Genomic DNA, 18,064 nt, shown 5'->3' with positions numbered 1-18,064 from the left:
GTTCGATCGGGTTCAGGTCAGAAGACATACTTGGCCACTGAATCACTTTCACCCTGTTCTTCTTCAGGAATCCAACAGTGGCCTTAGATGTGTGTTTAGTCATGTTGGAAAAGTGCACAATAACCAAGGGCACGGAGTGATGGTAGCATCTTCTCTTTCAGTATAGAGCAATACATCTGTGAATTCATGACGCCATCAATGAAATGCAGCTCCCCGACACCAGCAGCACTCATGCAGCCCCACATAAGGACACTGCCACCACCATGTTTCACTGTAGGCACCATGCATTTTTCTTTGTATTCCTCACCTTTGCAACGCCATACAGTTTTGAAGCCATCAGTTCCAAAAACATTTATCTTGGTCTCATCACTCCAGAGTATAGAGTCCCAGTAGTCTTCATCTTTGTCAGCATGGGTCCTGGCAAACTCTAGGCAGGCTTTTTTGTGCCTGGGCTTTAGGAGAGGCTTCTTTCGTGGACGGCATCCATGCGTGCCATTCCTCTGCAGTGTACGCCATATTGTGTCACGGGAAATAGTCACCCCAGTGTGGCTTTCTCCTGCTTTAGATAACTGCAGTGACCTTGCATGCTGCTTTTCTTCAGCCCTTCTCATCAGAAGGCGCTCCTGTCGAGGTGTTAACTTCCGTGGACGACCTGGACGTCTCTGTGAGATGGTTGCAGTTCCATCTTTCTTAATTTTTTTTTACCACTTTTGCTACAGTATTCTGACTGATAAGTAAAGCTTTGCTGATCTTCTTGTAGCCTTCATGTTTGTGGTGTAAACAAATTATTTTCTTTGGGGAATTCTGAAGAGATAAGTTGAGCATCACTCTCCATCCAGCATCCAGTCACTAAAAGAGGTCATTGTTGAAGAATGGAAAAAGATTGATGTTGCAAAATGTCACCAACTTGTTCATTCCATGCCTAGAAGACTTGGTGCTGTCATTAAAAATCATGGAGGCCGTACAAAGTACTAGATGTAGTAGTTTTTGTTGTGGGGTGTACTCATTTTTGCACCACCCTAATTTGAGTAAAACTGAAAAATGTGTAATCTAAGTTATATTATTAACCTTACTTTCACGTTATAAGTTAAACAGATGTTATATTAAACTTTGTCAACATTTTGGAAATTGTTTGTGCTCATTGAGATATTGTTTAAAATGTTACTTTTCAAAGGGGGTGTACTCATTTACGCTCAGCACTGTAAAAGCTCCGATTGTCCATTCTTGGTTTGAGCCCTGGGTTTTGCGTGTGATGTTAAAAAGGATTAACCAACATTAAGACCAGAGAGCTAGCTGCCTGTGGGAGCCATTTTGAAAACTAGAACAACAACTGGTCTTGCTGTTCTGCTTTCAAAAGGGGATTGTGTTTGGGCAGCGTTGTTAATACCAGGAGGTTAAAATAATAATTAAAAAAAAAACCTTTACTTATGAACATATGGCTGGATCCATTAAAGCTAGGCTGCCTTTCAGATTTTTCAAGTGTAGATCATAAAAAGAATTTTCCCCGCCACCCAATCATTTTTGTTTCGTGGACCGAATTCGAATCACAGACTTGCAATTTTATTAGTTTTTTAAATACAACCCCGATTCCAAAAAAGTTGGGACAAAGTACAAATTGTAAATAAAAACGGAATGCAATGATGTGGAAGTTTCAAAATTCCATATTTTATTCAGAATAGAACATAGATGACATATCAAATGTTTAAACTGAGAAAATGTATCATTTAAAGAGAAAAATTAGGTGATTTTAAATTTCATGACAACAACACATCTCAAAAAAGTTGGGACAAGGCCATGTTTACCACTGTGAGACATCCCCTTTTCTCTTTACAACAGTCTGTAAACGTCTGGGGACTGAGGAGACAAGTTGCTCAAGTTTAGGGATAGGAATGTTAACCCATTCTTGTCTAATGTAGGATTCTAGTTGCTCAACTGTCTTAGGTCTTTTTTGTCGTATCTTCCGTTTTATGATGCGCCAAATGTTTTCTATGGGTGAAAGATCTGGACTGCAGACTGGCCAGTTCAGTACCCGGACCCTTCTTCTACGCAGCCATGATGCTGTAATTGATGCAGTATGTGGTTTGGCATTGTCATGTTGGAAAATGCAAGGTCTTCCCTGAAAGAGACGTCGTCTGGATGGGAGCATATGTTGCTCTAGAACCTGGATATACCTTTCAGCATTGATGGTGTCTTTCCAGATGTGTAAGCTGCCCATGCCACACGCACTAATGCAACCCCATACCATCAGAGATGCAGGCTTCTGAACTGAGCGCTGATAACAACTTGGGTCGTCCTTCTCCTCTTTAGTCCGAATGACACGGCGTCCCTGATTTCCATAAAGAACTTCAAATTTTGATTCGTCTGACCACAGAACAGTTTTTCACTTTGCCACAGTCCATTTTAAATGAGCCTTGGCCCAGAGAAGACGTCTGCGCTTCTGGATCATGTTTAGATACGGCTTCTTCTTTGAACTATAGAGTTTTAGCTGGCAACGGCGGATGGCACGGTGAATTGTGTTCACAGATAATGTTCTCTGGAAATATTCCTGAGCCCATTTTGTGATTTCCAATACAGAAGCATGCCTGTATGTGACGCAGTGTCGTCTAAGGGCCCGAAGATCACGGGCACCCAGTATGGTTTTCCGGCCTTGACCCTTACGCACAGAGATTCTTCCAGATTCTCTGAATCTTTTGATGATATTATGCACTGTAGATGATGATATGTTCAAACTCTTTGCAATTTTACACTGTCGAACTCCTTTCTGATATTGCTCCACTATTTGTCGGCGCAGAATTAGGGGGATTGGTGATCCTCTTCCCATCTTTACTTCTGAGAGCCGCTGCCACTCCAAGATGCTCTTTTAATACCCAGTCATGTTAATGACCTATTGCCAATTGACCTAATGAGTTGCAATTTGGTCCTCCAGCTGTTCCTTTTTTGTACCTTTAACTTTTCCAGCCTCTTATTGCCCCTGTCCCAACTTTTTTGAGATGTGTTGCTGTCATGAAATTTCAAATGAGCCAATATTTGGCATGAAATTTCAAAATGTCTCACTTTCGACATTTGATATGTTGTCTATGTTCTATTGTGAATACAATATCAGTTTTTGAGATTTGTAAATTATTGCATTCCGTTTTTATTTACAATTTGTACTTTGTCCCAACTTTTTTGGAATCGGGGTTGTAGAACAATTAATGTATTTAGAACCACATGGCCCTAAATTCTCCGCCATTTTTTCCCCTGCTTCACCATGACCCAATTCAAGATCCTACGTCATGCATCACGTGGTGGGCTTTCCCCGTTCGCACAAGGCATTGTGGGATACAAATTTGAAACAGGAGAGAAAGAAACGTGAAAGACTGACGACAGTAACGGAAAGTGAGAGGAAAAGACGTTATGTTCTATACGAAGGAAAGGAAACGCAGGACCAAACTAATAAATATCGGCGGTCGGCGAGCACCTCGGTGTGATCAGCTGTTCGTTTAGCGACAGAATGATGGAACTGTCGAAGGTAAACCTGTAGATAGCAGGAATGCAACGCTGGACGCCAGCCGCCGTAAACCCCCAAAAAAGAAGCAGGTAAACCTGCGCATGCGCACACGGACTTCCTCGGTCTGCTTGACTGCGCAAAGTGAGCGATTTCATGCACGTTATTTGCTTTAATCCCTTCAAATTAAATAACCTCCCAGCCACAGAATGGCCTGTTTTTTTTTAGATACCGCAGAAATAAACATGCATCACAATGACCAAATTTCAGACGGAACTAAATTTCACTGATTTTATGAAATCGAAAGGGCGTCTAGCTTTAATGATGCCGGTTTGATGTAATTGCTGAAATTAGTGTTAAACTGTACTTGCGATACTTACTAGTAATAAATATTGACATATAGAGAACACTTACTGCAGTAAACTACTACTAAGCCCTGATGTTGTCCTCACCATATCTACTGCCATTCTTGACAAGTGGGGAGGGAAAAAAAAAAAAAAAGTTTAAAAAAGCAGACATATCTCAGTGCAGCCAATCTCACCGCGCCATTGCCCAGCCATTAGCTGCAGCTCACTGCAGAGGACATGCGCGCCTCGGGAGGGAACAACACCACAGCGCTGTCAAAGTGTGACAATGGTGGGTTTCAGAATGAAAACAGCTGGTTATTTTTAGGAACCAACAACATGCAGCTGGCTGCTGCAGTGCGTGTGCTGTTTTTCAAAACCTCATTTACTTATCAACATCAAGAATGCAGCAAGATACAAAAGGGAGTAGTCATCATATACATTAATACTTCCCAGTTCACCTCGCACTTTTCCACTTTTCAGATTTACTTCATTCATCTACCTTTTTTTTTTTTTAATCTTGGTGGATCCAGAGTTTATCCTGGGAACACTGGGCAATACACCCTGGAGAGACAACAGCGATCACAGGGCATCATGCACACACCTCGGGGCAATTTAGAGAATCCGACCGATCTAGCGGTATGGATTTGGAAGGTGGGAGGAAACCAGAGAACCCTTTTCTCATAACTTGCGTCTTCTCACTTCTCGTCGTGATGTCCACATCGGATTACATTACTAAAGAACGGGTTTATTAAAATAATAAAAAAAAAAAAACCCGCTCAGAGAACGTTTTAACGTTCCCACTCCCAACGTCTTCAAAGAAAACAATGAACGGTTTTTAAACGTGCGATGCTGTGAATTTGTTTGCAATCCAGCGTGCTCTGAAAAGCTCATTGTGTTGAAAAGTTTATTTATCTGGGGATTAATTAAACTTGGTGCATTGAAATATGCACAGTGAGATTCTGATCGTTGTGGTCAGCTTGGCGTAGGCGGAGTCTGGTTACTGAGCTGACAGGATGCAGCACTGATCTCAGACCAGCCTCCACACATGAAGCTGATCGGAGATCAATTTTGTGTCGGTATGAACTAAACTTACTGCTGGAAGGAGTGTGTGGAGGATCTCTGCGTGGTTCTGATGTCTTTTTGTCCTCTTTCTTTATCGTTTGGCTCGGTGTGCTGAGAGGAGTCTGTGGTGCTCTGGGGGTGCTGTTGTCTTCTTCTGAGTCTGAAAGAGTGATGCAGGGGCTGGAGACAGAAAGAGAGGCAGAAGGGGAGGGAGACGCAGGAGGGCTGCGAGCTGCAGGAGGAAAAAGGTATAGAAAGGAATATAAAAAAAAAAAAAAGGATAATAAGCAGCTTTGGACATCGTCTCATAGTCAAAATCCCCAGTGTTTTGGGGACGCTCATGAGATTCAGACTGATACACCACAGACCATCGACACTCTTCTGGCAGCAGCCATGAATAAAATCTGGGCCATAATTAATGTTGGAGTTGTTAGTACATCGAGCCTCGGCGTTGAACAGATGCTGTGTGTGTGACGGATGGGCTTCAAGTCTGTCTAATGCACAGTGTGTCTCGTCCATACGGCAGAGCGGGACACGCTGAGAGAAAGACGACTAGCTCATTGAGAGCAGCGTTACTCTTTCATTTCCTTTCACAAAACTTTCACCCATCCTCTGCATGTGGCTCCAGAGCAGAACTGGGGACAAAACATCATTTTATCCCGGCTTCACTCCTCTCACTCTGTCTGTCACTGCGTCTATGTTTATTTCCTTTCTGCCCGTCTCATTTTCTCCCTGTCTCTCTCTCTCTTTCACAGGGTCTCTTATGTGCCTTTCTGTCCACCCTGCCTCTCTCTCACACACCCTGCCTCTCTCTCTCACACACCCTGCCTCTCCCTACTGATTTCTCTCCATCACTCTCTCACACTGTCTCCCTCTCTGCCTCAGTCTTCCACTCTCTCTGTCCCTCACTCTACATCTCTGCATACAACATATACCCTCTAGACATCTCTGCCCCATCCTCTCTAACTCTGCCCTCCCACCCTCTCTGACACTGTCCCCCCCCACCCTCTCTAACTGTCCTCCCACCCTCTCTGTGCCTCTGTCCCCCCACCCTCTCCAACTCTGTTAACCCACCCTCTCCAACTCTGCCCTCCCACCCTCTCTAACTCTGTCCCCCCCACCCTCTCTGTGCCCCTGTCCCCCCCACCCTCTCTAACTCTGTTAACCCACCATTTCTGTGCCTCTGTCCTCCCACCCTCTCTGCCCTCCCACCCTCTCTCTGTCCCCCCCACCCTCTCTGTGCCTCTGTCCTCCCACCCTCTCTGTCCTCCCACCCTCTCTAACTCTGCCCTTCTACCCTCTCTCTGTCCCCCCCACCCTCTCCAACTCTGTTAACCCACCATTTCTGTGCCTCTGTCCTCCCACCCTCTCTAACTCTGCCCTTCTACCCTCTCTCTGTCCCCCCACCCTCTCTAACTCTGCCCTTCTACCCTCTCTCTGTCCCCCCCACCCTCTCTGTGCCTCTGTCCCCCCACCCTCTCTGTGCCTCTGTCCCCCCACCCTCTCTAACTCTGCCCTCCTACCCTCTCTGTGCCTGTCCCCCCCACCCTCTCTAACTCTGCCCTCCCACCCTCTCTAACTCTGTCCCCCCCACCCTCTCCAACTCTGTTAACCCACCATTTCTGTGCCTCTGTCCTCCCACCCTCTCTAACTCTGCCCTCCTACCCTCTCTCTGTCCCCCCCACCCTCTCTAACTCTGTCCCCCCCATCCTCTCTAACTCTGTCCCCCCCATCCTCTCTGTCCTCCCACCCTCTCTAACTCTGCCCTTCTACCCTCTCTCTGTCCCCCCCACCCTCTCTAACTCTGTCCCCCCACCCTCTCTGTGACTCTGTCCCCCCACCCTCTCTGTGACTCTGTCCCCCCACCCTCTCTGTGCCTCTGTCCCCCCCACCCTCTCGAACTCTGCCCTCCTACTCTCTCTGTGCCTGTCCCCCCCACCCTCTCTAACTCTGCCCTCCCACCCTCTCTGTGCCTCTGTCCCCCCCACCCTCTCTGTGCCTCTGTCCCCCCCACCCTCTCTAACTCTGTTAACCCACCATTTCTGTGCCTCTGTCCTCCCACCCTCTCTAACTCTGCCCTCCTACCCTCTCTCTGTCCCCCCCACCCTCTCTCTGTCCCTCTGTCCTCCCACCCTCTCTAACTCTGCCCTCCTACCCTCTCTCTGTCCCCCCCACCCTCTCTAACTCTGTCCCCCCCATCCTCTCTGTCCTCCCACCCTCTCTAACTCTGCCCTTCTACCCTCTCTCTGTCCCCCCCACCCTCTCTAACTCTGTCCCCCCACCCTCTCTGTGCCTCTGTCCCCCCACCCTCTCTGTGCCTCTGTCCCCCCCACCCTCTCGAACTCTGCCCTCCTACTCTCTCTGTGCCTGTCCCCCCCACCCTCTCTAACTCTGCCCTCCCACCCTCTCTGTGCCTCTGTCCCCCCCACCCTCTCTGTGCCTCTGTCCCCCCCACCCTCTCTGTGCCTCTGTCCCCCCCACCCTCTCTAACTCTGTTAACCCACCATTTCTGTGCCTCTGTCCTCCCACCCTCTCTAACTCTGCCCTCCTACCCTCTCTCTGTCCCCCCCACCCTCTCTCTGTCCCCCCCACCCTCTCTGTGCCTCTGTCCTCCCACCCTCTCTGTCCTCCCACCCTCTCTAACTCTGCCCTTCTACCCTCTCTCTGTCCCCCCCACCCTCTCTAACTCTGTCCCCCCACCCTCTCTGTGACTCTGTCCCCCCACCCTCTCTGTGACTCTGTCCCCCCACCCTCTCTGTGCCTCTGTCCCCCCCACCCTCTCGAACTCTGCCCTCCTACTCTCTCTGTGCCTGTCCCCCCCACCCTCTCTAACTCTGCCCTCCCACCCTCTCTGTGCCTCTGTCCCCCCCACCCTCTCTGTGCCTCTGTCCCCCCCACCCTCTCTAACTCTGTTAACCCACCATTTCTGTGCCTCTGTCCTCCCACCCTCTCTAACTCTGCCCTCCTACCCTCTCTCTGTCCCCCCCACCCTCTCTCTGTCCCTCTGTCCTCCCACCCTCTCTAACTCTGCCCTCCTACCCTCTCTCTGTCCCCCCCACCCTCTCTAACTCTGTCCCCCCCATCCTCTCTGTCCTCCCACCCTCTCTAACTCTGCCCTTCTACCCTCTCTCTGTCCCCCCCACCCTCTCTAACTCTGTCCCCCCACCCTCTCTGTGCCTCTGTCCCCCCACCCTCTCTGTGCCTCTGTCCCCCCCACCCTCTCGAACTCTGCCCTCCTACTCTCTCTGTGCCTGTCCCCCCCACCCTCTCTAACTCTGCCCTCCCACCCTCTCTGTGCCTCTGTCCCCCCCACCCTCTCTGTGCCTCTGTCCCCCCCACCCTCTCTGTGCCTCTGTCCCCCCCACCCTCTCTAACTCTGTTAACCCACCATTTCTGTGCCTCTGTCCTCCCACCCTCTCTAACTCTGCCCTCCTACCCTCTCTCTGTCCCCCCCACCCTCTCTCTGTCCCCCCCACCCTCTCTGTGCCTCTGTCCTCCCACCCTCTCTGTCCTCCCACCCTCTCTAACTCTGCCCTTCTACCCTCTCTCTGTCCCCCCCACCCTCTCTGTGCCGCTGTCCCCCCACCCTCTCTGTGCCTCTGTCCCCCCACCGTCTCTAACTCTGCCCCCCCACCCTCTCTGTGCCTGTCCCCCCCACCCTCTCTAACTCTGCCCTCCTACCCTCTCTGTGCCTGTCCCCCCACCCTCTCTGTGCCTCTGTCCCCCCACCCTCTCTGTGCCTCTGTCCCCCCCACCCTCTCGAACTCTGCCCTCCTACTCTCTCTGTGCCTGTCCCCCCCACCCTCTCTAACTCTGCCCTCCCACCCTCTCTGTGCCTCTGTCCCCCCCACCCTCTTTGTGCCTCTGTCCCCCCCACCCTCTCTAACTCTGTTAACCCACCATTTCTGTGCCTCTGTCCTCCCACCCTCTCTAACTCTGCCCTCCTACCCTCTCTCTGTCCCCCCCACCCTCTCTCTGTCCCCCCCACCCTCTCTGTGCCTCTGTCCTCCCACCCTCTCTGTCCTCCCACCCTCTCTAACTCTGCCCTTCTACCCTCTCTCTGTCCCCCCCACCCTCTCTGTGCCGCTGTCCCCCCACCCTCTCTGTGCCTCTGTCCCCCACCCTCTCTAACTCTGCCCCCCCACCCTCTCTGTGCCTGTCCCCCCCACCCTCTCTAACTCTGCCCTCCTACCCTCTCTGTGCCTGTCCCCCCCACCCTCTCTAACTCTGTCCCCCCCACCCTCTCTGTGCCTCTGTCCCCCCCACCCTCTCTAACTCTGCCCTCCTACCCTCTCTGTGCCTGTCCCCCCCACCCTCTTTGACCCCCACCCTTTCTGCCTCTGTCCCCCCAACCCTCTCTAAATCTGTCCCCCTTACCCTTTCTGCATCTCTGTCCCCCCTACCCTTTCTGCATCTCTGCCTCCATTCTCTCTGCCTTTGCCCCCCCACCCTCTCTGCATCTCTGCCCCCGTTCTCTCTGCCCCATCCCTCGCTGTTGGCCCCTGCCTCCTCTGTCTCGCTCTGCCTTTCTTTGAACCCCCCAGCTGTCTCTTACCCTGTTTGTCAGTGCCTCTGTCTCCCACTCTTTCTCTCTACCTGTCCTTTGTCTCCATCTCTACACCCATCATTCTATCCTGCTCTCAAGGAAACAGAGGCAAAGAGAAGGATGTAGTCGATCATAAATGTTCCAAGCCCAGCTAAATGTGAGGTAGCTATACATATAAACTATGTTTCACTGGAGACTCACACTGATGGCATCAGAAGGCATTGACTGCTTAAAAGGAATGTTGTTCCACAGCCATGTCTAAATGGAGGAGAATCCTCATATCCTCCTTCTCGCTCATGCTCTCTATCTACAGATATACACACACACACACGATTTGCATGACACCACCTGTGCCTTATCTAAGTGGATACATGGGTAGTAGCTCAATATACATAATCGATACTCTCTTCACACTGTGACGCTTTCTGCTCTCGTTATTTGCCTCGGCGTCCCTCTGTGCCTCTTTCACCTCTCTTCACACCTTTTCACTCAGTCAAAGGTCAGCCTCACACGGATCTCCTGAAAGTTCAGGTGACATTTCAGGCAGCTTCGTCGCTGTGCTCAGCCAAAAGAGTCCGACGAAAATCAGACCCGCATACGTGAATCTGCTGTCGCGAAGACAGAATCCGGTTCTTAGCATTATTCCGGTACCATTCATTCACCAGCCGCGCACGAAACCTTCAGACTATCAATTAGACTGAAATGCAGCAGCATCTCTCAGTAATCGCACAGCTATGAGTGCTGAGTCAATACACATTTAAAGAGAATTCGCCATGGTGTACCGAAACTATGTAGGACAGCAAGCAGCCTGCAGTTCAGTCTGCGGCCCAAGTGTTTGAGACCCTGAGGATATAATTATTCCTCAGTATTAAACAGTGCACTGGGGGTCTTTATACATACTACAGGGATACGCGCACATGTGTGTAACAAGATGAGCAGATCGAAGAAAGAAAAGCACAAAGTGTTTACAAGCGTATATCAGAGGATAACATGGCGCACACACATCCACCCAACTTGTGTGATGCAGGAAGACCGAATCTACACTATATTGCCAAAAGTATTTGCTCACCTGCCTTGACTCACATATGAACTAAAGTGACATCCCATTCCTAATCCATAGGGTTCAATATGGCATCGGTCCACCCTTTGCAGCTAGAACAGCTTCAACTCTTCTGGGAAGGCTGTCCACAAGGTTTAGGAGTGTGTTTATGGGAATTTTTGACCATTCTTCCAGAAGCGCATTTGTGAGGTCACACACTGATGTTGGACGAGAAGGCCTGGCTCTCAGTCTCTGCTCTAATTCAGCCCAAAGGTGTTCTATCGGGTTGAGGTCAGGACTCTGTGCAGGCCAGTCAAGTTCATCCACACCAGACTCTGTCATCCATGTCTTTATGAATCAGTCATGTTGGAAGAGGAAGGGGCCAGCTCCAAACTGTAAAAACAGTCTGCATGCCTAGGTGCTTGATTTTATACACCTGTGGCCATGGAAGTGATTGGAACGCCTGATTCCGATAATTTGGATGGGTGAGCAAATACTTTTGGCAATATAGTGTATTTTAAACAACCGCAGCTGATCCACAGATCAGCAGAACTTGCTTTCTGAGCAATGAACATTTCTCAAATTTCGCCTCTCGGTGTCAAAACGGTTTTTGTGCTTAAGGATCTGTATTTACAATTGAAAATCACTATAAACGCACAGGGGGAAAAAAAGTTATCTAATATAAGCAAAAGCCTCAGTTATCAAAACATCCATTCTTCAGGTTTTTTTTTTTTTTTAAACTGCATATAGGCCAGCGTAATTAAAATAAGCCTTTAAAAATATCGTCAGTAATTCTGACATATTCGCTGGACTGAAATTCAAAATAAATACTGCCCCTCCCCTCTTAAATCCCAAAATAGATACACATGTCCTGCCTAAACTAGAACACCTGAATACAAGTGCAAGAAGCGGAGCGACATGACAGGCGATATGTTTCACAGGCAAGCGGAGACATCGTTTTGTCTTGTCCTGCTTAGAGGTTGGTGGTCCGCTGTGTGGATTTCGCTCCACTTCTTCTATTGAAAGAGCTTGTGGGGAGGGGCATGAGGAGGGGGCACAATGCCTTGCGTTATGTCCTCTTGAAAGATATTTAATTAACCTTTTGACATAACAAAAACAAGTCGACTGCATTCGGATGCGTACCCTGTAAAGCGTCTCGGCGGACTGAACCAACCAGGGACAGAAAGGCGTGTTCGGGATCGTGTCAAATCACATGCACCGATCTAAGTTATTTAGCTGAAGGAAGAACATCAGACGAGAGTGCTCGCTCAATCATGAGCGGATTTCAGACACGGACGCCGCAGACATCCGTGATCAGGACCTCGAGACAGCAAATGTGGTTGATGGATGGATGGATGGATGGCGTTACGCTCTTCAGGTGTCAGAGCAACACTAGATAGTTGTTGGTGTGTGTGTGAGCTCATGGTATGCGGAAGGCGGTAGATAGCGCTTTCCTCGGAGTGTGATGTAGCATGAGTAGTACTTCCTGGATGCTAGCTGTCGGATAATAGGACAGAGTGGGATAGTGGGCGGGAAATGGCAAATTGAGAGAAAGCCAATTAATAAAAGGCATTTCTTTTTTTTTTTTTTTTTAAATGAGTATTTGATATTGAATCACTGGTCATTTCAAACCAAATTCACAAAGCAAAAAAAAAAACTCCTTCGCCAAACTTCTGAAACATTTATTTTCATAAGTATTTTAATAAAAGCCTTTACTAAATATATGGCTAATCGGTTTCTAAATTCCATCATACACTCTTTGCAAGTTTGTGGATACGACTTGCATAATGAAACATTTTTCAAAAGAGATTTATGAGAATGCAGACAAGTGAAACAAAGACATGCTGTAAGCTAATAAGCTTAACATTTTATGAACTGTCATCTGTGACTTTGCGTGTGTCTATGTCTCACAGACATACATATAAATATATACCTCTCCGAGCTCGTGGTGTCTCGCACATTTCGCACCGCAGCAGGAGGCCGCTGTTGGAAAACGTACAGAGTGGGCAGCTCCACTTCTGACAATGGTGGGGGGTTTGCATTCCTGTCGAGAGCCTGCGTGGCGCACCGAGAGGCATCGCGGGACTTCTCTTCCCCCCACAGCGAGACAATGGAGTAGTCGTCTGTTTCAAATGTTTCACCTGGGGACAGAAATCCTCCTCCTGATTGGCTAAATCAGGGCTGTGGCCACAGGGGCTTTGATTGGTTCCCTGCTGGTCTTGTGAAGGTGGATGAGGAGAGCTGGTGATGGAGGCATCGTCTGTTCTTTTCCTCTTTTTGTCCGAGACGGGGGAGAAAAAGCTGCGGATGTCGTGCTGTTTGTCTCGCTCAAACTGAAGCGAGGAAGGATTGACAAAGTAGAACAAAAAGGATTCGAGGTGTTTAAAATAAACACAGTTGAATTAACAAAATTATTATACATACAGGACACTTTTTGGATGGAATAAAAACGTGCATTCTATTCCCTTCTAGCGGGTTTCGTTCGTTTGTTTGACAGCATGCAATATTGTTTGCGTATCGCTCTGCCCAATGGAGAATGAGCGTTCAATATATGTTATGATATTGCACGGTTGTCAAGACAACACGGCACCACACGTAGGACACGGAAAACTTCTGCGCTAGTGAGCGACTGTGACGATTTGTAAACAAAACATGGCCGCCAGGTTTGCGTCGTGAAATACGGAAGACTGAGAGAATTTTGAAAGAGAAAGACATGTTGAACAACCAAAAGAAATTTATAATAATAATAATACAACCCCGATTCCAAAAAAGTTGGGACAAAGTACAAATTGTAAATAAAAACGGAATGCAATGATGTGGAAGTTTCAAAATTCCATATTTTATTCAGAATAGAACATAGATGACATATCAAATGTTTAAACTGAGAAAATGTATCATTTAAAGAGAAAAATTAGGTGATTTTAAATTTCATGACAACAACACATCTCAAAAAAGTTGGGACAAGGCCATGTTTACCACTGTGAGACATCCCCTTTTCTCTTTACAACAGTCTGTAAACGTCTGGGGACTGAGGAGACAAGTTGCTCAAGTTTAGGGATAGGAATGTTAACCCATTCTTGTCTAATGTAGGATTCTAGTTGCTCAACTGTCTTAGGTCTTTTTTGTCGTATCTTCCGTTTTATGATGCGTCAAATGTTTTCTATGGGTGAAAGATCTGGACTGCAGGCTGGCCAGTTCAGTACCCGGACCCTTCTTCTACGCAGCCATGATGCTGTAATTGATGCAGTATGTGGTTTGGCATTGTCATGTTGGAAAATGCAAGGTCTTCCCTGAAAGAGACGTCGTCTGGATGGGAGCATATGTTGCTCTAGAACCTGGATATACCTTTCAGCATTGATGGTGTCTTTCCAGATGTGTAAGCTGCCCATGCCACACACACTAATGCAACCCCATACCATCAGAGATGCAGGCTTCTGAACTGAGCGCTGATAACAACTTGGGTCGTCCTTCTCCTCTTTAGTCCGAATGACACGGCATCCCTGATTTCCATAAAGAACTTCACATTTTGATTCGTCTGACCACAGAACAGTTTTCCACTTTGCCACAGTCCATTTTAAATGAGCCTTGGCCCAGAGAAGACGTCTGCGCTTCTGGATCATGTTTAGATACGGCAGCTTCTTTGAACTATAGAGTTTTAGCTGGCAACGGCGGATGGCACAGTGAATTGTGTTCACAGATAATGTTCTCTGGAAATATTCCTGAGCCCATTTTGTGATTTCCAATCCAGAAGCATGCCTGTATGTGACGCAGTGCTGTCTAAGGGCCCGAAGATCACGGGCACCCGGTATGGTTTTCCGGCCTTGACCCTTACGCACAGAGATTCTTCCAGATTCTCTGAATCTTTTGATGATATTATGCACTGTAGATGATGATATGTTCAAACTCTTTGCAATTTTACACTGTCGAACTCCTTTCTGATATTGCTCCACTATTTGTCGGTGCAGAATTAGGGGGATTGGTGATCCTCTTCCCATCTTTACTTCTGAGAGCCGCTGCCACTCCAAGATGCTCTTTTTATACCCAGTCATGTTAATGACCTATTGCCAATTGACCTAATGAGTTGCAATTTGGTCCTCCAGCTGTTCTTTTTTTGTACCTTTAACTTTTCCAGCCTCTTATTGCCCCTGTCCCAACTTTTTTGAGATGTGTTGCTGTCATGAAATTTCAAATGAGCCAATATTTGGCATGAAATTTCAAAATGTCTCACTTTTGACATTTGACATGTTGTCCATGTTCTATTGTGAATACAATATCAGCTTTTGAGATTTGTAAATTATTGCATTCCGTTTTTATTTACAATTTGTACTTTGTCCCAACTTTTTTGGAATCGGGGTGATAATAATAATATTGGCTGGCTTTTTTTCATAGTCTATCAGATATATTCCATTCAGCTACTCGTCTTTGACTCGTTCAGTATCATGCTAGCTGAATGGAATACGTCCGATATACTACTCAACGCCAGCCAATATTATTTAAATATGTCTTAACATTCCAGGAGAACCTGCCAAGTAACTTGCCAATCCTGCCAAGTTACACTGTTAGAACAAACTTGCGTGGAATAGGGAACACTGCATGTCTACATTCGACACTACATACACAAAGTGAACACATCATCCATGCTTTGTTTCAGAATTTGCATTGTTCCAATAATTCTCTAAGAGTTATGATTGACCAGATCATAGGCTTCGCTAGTGAGCCGTGCTTTACACGGCCAATTATCAAAAAACACGGCCATAAATCCCCAAACACAACCTATAAATTTTATACGAACCCGTGCTAACTAAAATTTTGTTGTTTTGTCAAGTAATTTTATGCATTTCTGTGAACATTTTTGTTGATGGTCAGCGGTTTCCCGGGGCGTGCCCGGCGCATGTGTTTTACATATATAGCAGCAAAATTGAGAAAATCAAATTTACTGCCAAAAACGTTGCGGTCTTATTGGTCAGACTTCGAAATGAGGCCTGAATGGAAGCAAAACACTACGAGTTTTGAGAGCTTCTCCAGCGAAGCTCGGCAGGTTTAGACTGAGTAGGTCATGCATTGAGATAAATATATTCGCAAGTTGTTTTTTTTTTTTAAATCATACAAGCATGATAAACATACTGACAGAAACTTTAGACTTTCCTCTGTGCTCACTGCCAAATATGATAGTTTTTAAATGACCTAAATTAGATGAAACATAAAACTTGTCCCCTTCCTCAGTCACACCGGACTCGGCGCATTGAGAACCCACTTACACATTCATAAAAGACTGTTCCCATGGTAACAGCATGATAATCACTTTCACTCTTTCTGTTTTGACTGGTTTCTCTTTCGCCAAGATTTACATTCTCTTAAATAGTACTTTCATAAACTACCATTATTATGGAATTTTTTTTGCATTGTTTAGAGTATTTACATTTGAAGTAACTACAGGAACATTTCCTTTCATTTCTAACTTAATTTCACTCATTTCTTAACTCCTCTTTATTGCACTTTTTAACAGAATCAAAATGATTCCTAACGTTTTGTGACGTAACATTTGCATGATGTATATTTCGCAAAATCAAAACTTGTTAAAAAGGTATCTATTATTTTCAGTTGTATATATTTCATAATATTAATCTTCAGTGTCGGCTGAATCTCATTTGTTATCTTGGTTGTTTATAGACCCCTTCGCAGTAAACGTCATTCATACGTAAGAGAAAATTGTGCGCGCAGCCTGGACCCAAAAAAGACTCAGCGACGGTCAGACGAGAAGAAATATTTGGAAGAAATGCCTAGTTGTTGTGTTGTCGGGTGTCAGAATCGTAGCAGTGATGGGGTTAAAATGTTCAGAATTCCAGCAGGATCTCACCCATTCCAAAAAAATCGCCTACGTCTATGGCTACAAGCCATCAAACGTGTAGACTGGGATGAAAGCACCATCAAAAATGCGCGGGTTTGCAGCGCCCACTTCATCACAGGTAAGATCAGGCTATTTATTAAATCTTTCTTTTTTATTCTTTCTAGTCTTCGTTTATTGATGTAGCAAAATACTTTGGTAACGTTTGTCTGATTAGCTGGGTCATAGTTACACAATGTAATGAATATTGTTAGCATGTTAACTTAGCTTTGCATGCAATTTTGTTTGTAGGAGAGGTCTCGCTTGACTCAAGCAGTCCAGATTTTGTGCCATCGTTATTTGTGTATGCCGAAAATCACAATTTTAAAGCAAGGATGGAAAGGTAAAATTGTGTGCCCTCACTCTAAATGCCAACTTGCGTTGCCTGCTCTAACCTAGCTCCTGCCCCGTTCAGTTTCATTTCTGCTCTCTGCCTCTCGCTTTTTACGCAGCTCTGATTTCTCTTAGCTGCACTCTTTACACTATCATTCCTTTCATGCCATTACCTCCTGCAAATTGCTGTTTAGTGTTGGTATTTGCTGTTGTAGCTAAAGCCACGTTTAATTTAATTAAATTAAATTAATTAAATACGGATAATACATTTAATTAAATACATTTAATTAAATGCGGATCCGGTAGGCGATGTCCACTTGTTAGAGTTAACTTATTTATGTAGCATTCTTGATCTTGCAACGACAATTGTTTTGCATAATCTGACAGCTCATAATGCCGGTCTATGGGCAGCGCCATCGTTTCTGGGTCCAGGCTGCGTGTATCCTGGCAACGGTCGGTTTGTTTACAAACATGCGAAGGGGTCTATAGTAAAGATGTTTTCTGTGTAACGTGACTCGACTGCAGCAATTTGTAGGGTTTTTTTTGTCTTAAATGCACTAGAAATTATAATTTAAAGGTTTCTGCTTTTATTGCAGCAATTTGTTGAAGATTTTATTGATAATTACAGTGATTTGTACAGTTCTGGTTAATGAATAAGGAACTAAATTTAAACTTTGTTATAACATTTTATTAAGTTAGTACAACCCCGATTCCAAAAAAGTTGGGACAAAGTACAAATTGTAAATAAAAACGGAATGCAATAATTTACAAATCTCAAAAACTGATATTGTATTTCACAATAGAACATAGACAACATATCAAATGTTGAAAGTGAGACATTTTGAAATTTCATGCCAAATATTGGCTCATTTGAAATTTCATGACAGCAACACATCTCAAAAAAGTTGGGACAGGGGCAATAAGAGGCTGGAAAAGTTAAAGGTACAAAAAAGGAACAGCTGGAGGACCAAATTGCAACTCATTAGGTCAATTGGCAATAGGTCATTAACATGACTGGGTATAAAAAGAGCATCTTGGAGTGGCAGCGGCTCTCAGAAGTAAAGATGGGAAGAGGATCACCAATCCCCCCAATTCTGCACCGACAAATAGTGGAGCAATATCAGAAAGGAGTTCGACAGTGTAAAATTGCAAAGAGTTTGAACATATCATCATCTACAGTGCATAATATCATCAAAAGATTCAGAGAATCTGGAAGAATCTCTGTGCGTAAGGGTCAAGGCCGGAAAACCATACTGGGTGCCCGTGATCTTCGGGCCCTTAGACGGCACTGCATCACATACAGGCATGCTTCTGTATTGGAAATCACAAAATGGGCTCAGGAATATTTCCAGAGAACATTATCTGT

General features: G+C 45.9%; 1 protein-coding gene across 5 annotated transcripts in view; it reads right to left on the bottom strand.

Moving 5' to 3' along the window:
* The window catches only part of zranb3 (zinc finger, RAN-binding domain containing 3), a 230,706-nt gene that overhangs the window by 49,662 nt on the left and 162,980 nt on the right, over positions 1 to 18,064 (bottom strand). For all 5 annotated transcript variants that reach the window (XR_009651757.1, XM_060911706.1, XM_060911702.1 and 2 more), the window contains 2 exons: positions 12,415 to 12,814; positions 4,928 to 5,128 (listed from right to left, as the gene is read on the bottom strand). Coding sequence is in view for 4 of the 5 variants with exons in the window: in XM_060911706.1 (XP_060767689.1) it covers positions 4,928 to 5,128; positions 12,415 to 12,814 (601 nt within the window). In the remaining variant the exon portion in view is untranslated. The remainder of the gene's footprint in view (positions 1 to 4,927; positions 5,129 to 12,414; positions 12,815 to 18,064) is intronic.

The sequence above is a fragment of the Neoarius graeffei genome, chromosome 27 (genome assembly GCF_027579695.1).
Source record: "Neoarius graeffei isolate fNeoGra1 chromosome 27, fNeoGra1.pri, whole genome shotgun sequence".
Lineage (NCBI taxonomy): Eukaryota > Metazoa > Chordata > Actinopteri > Siluriformes > Ariidae > Neoarius > Neoarius graeffei.
This window is presented reverse-complemented; position numbering and strand designations above follow the sequence as displayed.